The sequence below is a fragment of the Bidens hawaiensis genome, unplaced genomic scaffold (genome assembly GCF_021521415.1).
Source record: "Bidens hawaiensis isolate Kalapana, Puna unplaced genomic scaffold, B.hawaiensis_p1.1 tig00025567_1, whole genome shotgun sequence".
NCBI lineage: Eukaryota > Viridiplantae > Streptophyta > Magnoliopsida > Asterales > Asteraceae > Bidens > Bidens hawaiensis.
The window spans coordinates 295732-304433 of NW_027505055.1; the positions used below are offsets into that span (position 1 = coordinate 295732).

Here is an 8702-nt window from a genome sequence, read left to right on the forward strand (position 1 = left end):
CGAATCGAGCCACTATCCATTTCAATTTCAGTAATCAAGTTCTTAGTTTCGGTTCTTATCACAAAAGTGTATACAGATCCATAAGAACTCAGTTCTAACATGCTAAACCGAGACTTAATGTTACACAATATGTTAATATTTATCCCGTAATCTTCTTCATTGGGCTCTTTCAATCGCAAAATCTACACAATTGAAAATATTTGGTAACAAGCAAATTAGAAATCTATTCCGCTATAGTAGAAGATATACTATATTATAGACATATGAGATGGCTACATGAGAGAATCCTTAATGGGATGTGAAAAACACGTTCTTAATCACTCTAACACATTTGTTAACCCTATAGATCTTCATATTGTATAAAAACACAGAAGTTTTAAACTCAAAAACTGATAAATTCTTCAAAAATCAACCCCTTTAAAAAGCTTAGTTAGTCTCATCCACTATCAAGAACTTGATATCAATTCAAGTCACCGGAGATCACCTGCAAATTCAAATATTGAACTCAAGTTCAATGCATTGCTAAGCAGTAAATGCGAAAAAATATCGGATATATATTTAAGATAACGGTTATCGCAGTGAGATATCGGTAATTTTAATATCATGTAAAATTCATATATATAGCAATTTAACACTAATAATTCATTATACTCTCCTACCCTTAACAACTTAACCTTTTGCAACTTGCGAAACACTAACAATCGTAGCAAGTAGGATATGATTAAGACTTAAAACACTCGACATTGAACAATAAAAATTGATAATTAAGACTTAAAACACTGATATCAGATATATCAGTCAATATCGCCGATATTATAGGTACCTGACCGATATTCATCAAGGGACCGATATGATATACGACGGTATCGACTGCATAGATGCATTGACCTGTTTATTTAAAAACAAGTTGTGTATCTCAAACAGGTTTAAAACCGCCCAAAGTCGCAGAAACTTTTTAAGCAGTTTTTCGCTCAGATTTAGATTATAATTGTGATAATATATTTTACTAACCATAGTTTTTAAAAAAAATTGAAAAAGGATAAAAAGGGGTAGTAAGTCAACCCGACTCTTACTAAAAATAAAATGATTTGACCTGAAAGTGAGATTACCTTGGATATCAATGGCTTTGCATTAGCTTCCCACTCAGTAGCCCATTTTGCAGACGCGCCCATTTCCAAAACCCCGTTTCTCAGCGTTCTCAAAGCATCACATCCATCGGGAAACCCTTTAAAAAGCATCTGCATAACTTACTAACTTGAAAAAACATAAAAGGAAAAATAATATAATATAATATTCCTTTTGGGGTTACCGATTTACCATGAGTTCATCAGCAAGCTCTGATGAAGATGAGAATAGTAAGCCATTTTTCTCCACTTTTACAAGCTCCGAGATGCTTCATGAAAGTAAACAAAAGTCAAACTTTGTATTATCTTATTAAGTAATTAAACATAAATACGGTTGATTGAAAACAATGGAGAGAATTTATTTACCAAGAATAAGAAACAGCACAAACAGGCAGACCACATCCAAACATATCTACAACCTGACAACATACAATGACGTATGTTTTAAAAATATAAAAAAGGCAGAATATTTAAAAGGAAAAGAACAGATTCAAACAGGGATTATCTATATGCACCTTCATTGGGAGATCCAACCCTGATGAAGAAGTATGCAAGCAAACACCAAGATCAGCCGAACCTGTAAATATAGAACATGCAATATAAAACATGATATGAGTATATCTATACTCTATATAATATACCATTGATGGGCAAATTAAGACGCTCTTTTTAAGTAAATTACAACATGTAATGCATGAGGTACAACATGAACAAGTTTCATCCCTTAAAATTACAACATTGGTCCTTAGTCTTTTACTCATATATTATTTTATTTTTACTTTTAACCCAACTACCCCCACGATTTTTAAACGGTTATAACTTTTTCGTACGTTAATATTTTTAAAAATAAATGGCATCATAAAAACGAGCATTTTATTATCTTTAATTTGAGCATCATATTGCTAACACTTTCGAAGTAAAAAATGTTATGCAAAAGTGTCTGCGGTTTGCTTTTGATGGTTTTTTAAATTAAACCATGAGCCAACTTTACACAGTTTTTTTTTTTCGTTGAAACCGAAACTAAACTGTTTCTAATTAAAACCCAACTAAACCGAACCATTACCAACGATTAGGTTTCGATATAGTTTGTACTTTGATAAAAAAAATTGAGTTTAAAATTTAAAATAAGAATTATTAATCTACATATACATTCACTTCAAACTAAACATCAACTAATATGTACTAAGAGAATCATACTATGAACAAAGATAACTTTAGTCTCATAAATAATAAACCTTATTAGAATAAATAGAATGCGAAATCATAACAAGAACAAAGATTATAAAAAACCATACTGGAAATTTGGTTAAATTAAAGTTGTAATAGACGAGTTTGCTCGTATTAAATAAAACTTTGGTTAACTATATTTTAACTATGTCTAATATATATTATATCTCATACTAAATAAGTAAATAATTAGCATTTCAATATGTACGGCCAGCTCCGGTTTCAACCGTGAAACCAAACTGGTGAACAGTCGCACAGTTTCAAACAAAATAATAAACACCCAAAAATTTGTTACATGATTATCAAAGTATATGTTTCCAGTTTCCCGCTGCATCGCGCGGGTACTTTTCTAGTGTGGAAAAATGGATGGGTCAGGCCTGTTGATAAGCAAGTTCAGGTAAAAAAAAGTAGATCTTCGTATGGTTCGAAATGTTTTTGCCAATATAATTTAAACTTTTATTATATAAATTTGTATGCCAGATGTGATAAGAAAAGGTTTCTTTCAATAATAATCTTATTTCTTGAATTCTTGTATAAAAAATATTTACAAGATTATATGCATTATATATACATTTTGGACAAACTTTGACCCATTCAAATCATTTGACCTGTTTCCTTTTGTATAGGTCGAAACGGGTTGGTTTGATCCAAAACGCTTTTTGCCCATAAATATTTTACCTTTTATATGAACAATTCGTGTCGAATATGATTACAAACATAATTATATTTCGACAATAATCTTACATTTTGAACAAAGATTTACAAATTCATATGCACTAAAACTACATTTTCAGTGACTCTTAACCCATTTGAAATATTTTCTTTTTAGCCTTTACCCTTTTGACCCGTTAGATATAAATCATGACCTGAATCGATATATTCATGGTGAATGGAAACTGTTTAAAACAATGAATTATGAACCGGAGTTTTGCTCACCTAGAAGCAAGGGATAATCCTCTGGTGTCAGCCACATGGTACGAAAAGCCACACGCTTAAGATTCAGTTTCTTTATTTTCTCCTCATACTTCTCTTTCTCGGGTCCTTTCCCTTCAATATGTTTAAAATACTCCAAATCACAACCTTTTTATAACCTTTTCTTGATATGTCAATGACGCAAAAACCATAACATGAATTAAATCCTCACCAGTGATAACAAATAATAATCTTGGATATAAAAACGGTTTCCCCTCTTCAATAGCTTTCCAAGAAAATTCATCCCCATTTGAGTCATTTTCGCTTAGTAACGCAGCAACACGCCTATCGTACATCACTGCTGCTTCTAAAAGAATACCAAAATCTTCATCCGGGGTCCTGAAAAATAATATCATTCCATTTTTTTTAATTCAATCATTAATTATTGAAAATGTTCATAAAATAAATGAGGTGAGGTTTGTAGAACACACCAGCTTGTACTGCTAACAATAAGTGCAGGTCTATTCTGCTTCAATTGATAATTGTCTCCAATCTGGTTTGTGAACAAGGTTGTTTGTGGATCTTGCAGGAATTGGTCGGTTACTCCTAAAATACGAGTGTACAACAGTTATGTTTGAAGTCAACTTTAAAATATTTGAAAAGTTGCCCATTAAAAAGTAACAAACTTTTGAGTCATTTTCACCCATAAAAAAAGTAACCAACTTTAAAAACTTACAATTTAAGGTAACTTATGGTCATCATTTTGACCCAATAACATGTCTGGACTACCTTAAGTCAAACTCTTTGAAAAGTTAAAAGGGCTTCTATTTTTAAAAAAATTAAACAAGTAAACAAAGTTACTGAACGCATATGACAGATCCCAGAACAAACTATGAGACCTTTTTCTGTAATACTAAGTAAAAATACCACGGGGAAGAAATTACCATAGCTGATGCAGTCTGGAGGACTATTTGACCGAAACATATCCTTCTTAATTCTACAAAACAACTGCAAACAACAATCAATATTAAGTTTTTTGAACCATTATATTCTTATAACGTATAAATGTTTTGAGATGATGTTTATTTTACCTTATGCTTTTCTTCAAGCTCAGCTGGCCGAAAAAACTCAGGAGGCTGATCATATAACACTGTGGCTCTATGCATTAAAAAAGAGAGAAAAGAAAAAAAGAAGAGCATGAGATTACTGTTATACCCCTGACCAAAAAAACATGATCAATCAGAAATAATCACTCTGTATCATGAAAATTGCAATATTTGTCTTACCATATTATGCAATAGTTCGATTTCGGTCGTAATTTATATAAGCATAATTTAGCTTCTAAAAAACATATAATTACATGAAACTATAGCAGGATATAGAAAATATTGAACTTTAAGCTAACCGTCTCACTTGATTCCCCAAACTTGTTCCAGCTCATGTTGCATTGCCTTTGTGACACACAATGATCCATTTGCCATCCTCCCAAAATGTAATTCAACCCTATAAAAAGTTCAAACCTTAAGTTTCCATTATCGTCACATACAATAACATAAATTCTTGATGATGATAGCATGTATAGTTTATTCACCAATGATATACTGATACAAAACGACTACTTCTGCCAAGAGATAGTGCAAGCAGAGTATATCCAAAGTTATGCCAATCAATGATGAATGAAGAATGTCTCAACCAGCTGGCCCATTTCACAGCAACCAAAGTTGGAACAGAAGGTGGATTCTACAAAATCATAAGCATAAATCAAATTTATCAAGAAAATAATTAAACTCGAGAACTCTGAAAGAAAGTGAACTTAAGAATACCTGTACTATAAATACATCAGGGGCCTTTATTTTAACGCAGAGAAACCAAAGAAGCATGACGAATTGAACCAACGGCTTTAGCAAAAGCATAACCGGACGAAATATTTTCGGTAAAACTCCATCTTTTGACGGCCATTGTCTCTACAAAATACAAATTAAGATGTATTTGTTCTTATAAGTTGAAATTGTAGGATATTGTTGGATTATAAAAAGTTCTTTCAGTAATAGAAACAATACCATCGTATGGATATGTATAGATGGATGCTCTAGTAGAGCGGAATGTGGGTCAGAGCCTGTCCAAAATAAGATAACAAGAAAGCGAAAATTAATTGAAAGTACTTAATCAAGTTATGGAAAAATATTGTAGTAAGTGATATGCAATATGTACCTCCATATGCAACAATATCCACCTCAAGATTTGCCTGCAACATGGAAAATAGCATCAACTATCAAGCAACCATTTAATCATAGAAGATGAAAAACAGAAGATTAACTTAAAGATATTACAATTGATCAGTTATGGTTCGGTTTTGGTTAATTTCATTTAATTAAGCAAACCAAGTTTGAACTGAAATTTAACTAAGGAGCGTGGAAAAATAATCAGTGACATCAAACGGGAATTGCATAAAGGATAATATATACATATACACATATTCTCAAGGTTTTTCTTTGCAACATCGACACGTATACTCAATCCACATATACACATACATACCTTCATCTCGACGCAAGCATGTCTTAATTCTTTTCGGTACAGTCTCTTTAACGTTCGATATGGGACACCTTTAACCATAACTGATTAATCGGTTATTCAAATAACCATAACCATCGTTTAATCTCGATTAATTTGGTTCGGTGGCGGTTCAGTTATCGTTTTATTTCGGTTAGCGGTTTACTGTAAAGCTACATCACATCTTTCACGCATTCTATTTCTACGTCTAGTGTCATTAGCAGGAAGCATACATAATTCACTAGGGGTGTTCTTTGGGTTCGTTTTTCGGGTTTCAAAGTTTTAAATCTTGACCAGAAACCCAACCCAAATCTCTCATGGGTTTTTCGAGTTCGGGTTATTTCAGGTTGGGTTAATCGGGTTTCGAGTATCCTAGAAACTAATAAAAAAAATAAAATTTTAAAAAACTACAATGTTAAAATTAAAACAACATATTCTTCTTTGCTCGTAATACAAATAATCAAATAATAAACCAACATAACTTGATAAAACAATTCAAAAAAGAGTAAACCATAATCGTCTTCAATCGGGCGTGATTTGGTTGTTCGATAACAGTTGCTAATATTAATAAACGGAAAACATAACTTAACCATAAACAACCGATCCGTAATAACCGCTAAGACGTAGCCTATTATACATAAAAATATATTTAATTTAAAACCTAAAAGTTTATTCGGGTTGACCGGAAACTTATAAACCAAACCCGAGAACCATGCTTAATCACTCCGGTTCGGGTTTTTCGGGTACGAGTTTTCTCGGGTAAAAGTGACAGCCCTACAAGCAACTAGATCGTAATTCGCTTGGATCCAGAACTAGAGATATAACCTAAAATATAAAATTTGAACCATCAACATACAATACAAGCCTTTATAATATGATCTCATTTCAACTATCAAGTTAATTTTATACAACTAAAAATTACAAATTGGGGATAATCATGATAGAATTGCATAAACCAAATGAAACCCTAAGTATTTGATAATAATATAATAATAATAAAGATAGAGAGATATATATAGACCTGACGAGCAAGAGATAGAGCGTGATATTGCATACGAGGACTGCGGCCAATATCACCGAGTACTACAACTGCTGCTCGTCGTCTTTTACCTAATTCCATTACTTATTATTCCTTTGATTCAATGGATTAGTGTTAAAACTACTGTGTGAGTTGAGTTGAATTGAATTGAATTGATTCCTGATTGGTTTTCAATTGAAGAATTAGGGTTTTGGTAGATGAGACTGAGTGAGTGTTTGCTTTGAAGATTGGATTGGTGTGACTTGTAATTGAAGGTTTTGCATAGCTTTTATTTTTAAGCTTACGGTTATATAAAATATTAGCCCTTTCTATTATTTGATACTCACTTTTAATTGATACTCGCTTTAAGTGTTTGGATTAGCGTATATTCTACAAGTTAATTATGTGTCTTAATAAGTTATTAAATCCATCATTCTTTAATTTGTTAGAGTAATAATTACTAATTCACCACCTTTTGAGAACAAATGAGTAATTTCCACCCTTAAACAAATAAGCTTCATCAAATAAGCTAAAAAACCATCTTTCAATAAGCTTATTCAAATGAGCTTATATGAGCTATAAGCATAAGTTTAAAAAGCTAAGCCAAACACTAATTTAAGCTTATTTTATAAAAAAAAAAAGCTAAAAAAGCTATAAGCTTTGTTAAAAAAGCTAGGCCAAACACCCCCTAAATATTCAACTCCAAATTAATTAACTAGTTTTTGAAATAAACTCGTTGTTTGAAACTTAACATTTGTGAACACGTCACTGGTTTGATTTGATTGGCTCATAAAACTCGTTGGTGCGAATTAGGCCGAAGCTTGAACATATACGTTGAGGGGCCAGAGTTAATATGTATACAAAAATTCATAAGCTAAACGGGGTTGGGCTCAAAATTTCGGTCGAAAATGGACAAAATTTACAATATGTATAAAAATTTTAGGCCGAAAAATGATAAATTTGTACTACCGAGCAAAAAAAAATGGGGCGGACTCAAAATTTCAGTTGGAAATGGGCAAATTTATACTATGTATAAAAATTTTCGACCGAAAAAAGAATAAATTTATACTACCGAGCAAAAAAACAGAGGGGCCGGGCTCAAAATTTCGGTCGGAAATGGACAAATTTACACTATGTATAAAAATTTTCGGCCGAAAAAGGATAAATTTATACTACCGAGCAAAAAAACAGAGGGGGTGGGCTCAAAATTTCGGTCGGAAATGGGTAAATTTACACTACTAAGCGAAAAACGGATGGGGTCGTGCTCAAAATTTCGATCAGAAACTGGTAAATTTACACTATGTATAAAATTTTTTGACCGAAAAAAGGATAAATTTACATACCGAACAAAAAAACGAAAGGGGCTGGGGCCACCGCTGGTCCCAACTAAGCTACACCACTTGTGCAAATACTAATATGGCGGAGCCGACGAGTTTTGTTAGGGATGAAAAGGGAATCTGGATACCTTGGAGTTTCTCTTATAAAAAGAATATTTTGAGAACTTACCATTTAAATTGGAATGAGCAAACAGTACCAACTACCAAGTATTTTTGGTACCAATACTTTCAGTAACGTTACTGATATAAGTTCATTTTTCTACATTTTTATATCATTTTTCTACTTTGGGATGATATTTGAGCCGTTTGACTATATTTATGTGTACAATAGTTCATGTCTAGTGTTTAGGATTTATAATTAGTGAGGCATGTTAAAGATCTGAGGAGAGTCTTCATACCATATACATGATGAATTAGATACTTGGGGTAACTACAATATATTCGTTATAAACTATGTTTCCTCTAGAAAACACGATTTTAGAACTAAATACACATGAGATGTATACGTTCGACTAAAAATGTAGTTGAGAA

At 32.2% G+C, this 8702-nt stretch overlaps 1 protein-coding gene across 1 annotated transcript; it reads right to left on the reverse strand.

The window, feature by feature from the left end:
• Window positions 1-310: 310 nt before the first annotated feature.
• Window positions 311-6969, reverse strand: LOC143610280 (UDP-glycosyltransferase TURAN-like). The gene is made up of 16 exons (XM_077084804.1): window positions 6838-6969; window positions 5475-5508; window positions 5324-5379; window positions 5087-5227; window positions 4855-5003; window positions 4677-4766; window positions 4355-4421; window positions 4208-4271; window positions 3755-3869; window positions 3496-3662; window positions 3288-3398; window positions 1640-1701; window positions 1491-1543; window positions 1318-1393; window positions 1110-1238; window positions 311-484 (listed from the first exon to the last, which is right to left on the reverse strand). The coding sequence occupies exons 1-16, from the start codon at window positions 6934-6936 to the stop codon at window positions 461-463; spliced, it is 1437 nt and encodes a 478-aa protein (XP_076940919.1). The 5' UTR covers window positions 6937-6969; the 3' UTR covers window positions 311-460.
• Between the last annotated feature and the right edge of the window lie 1733 nt (window positions 6970-8702).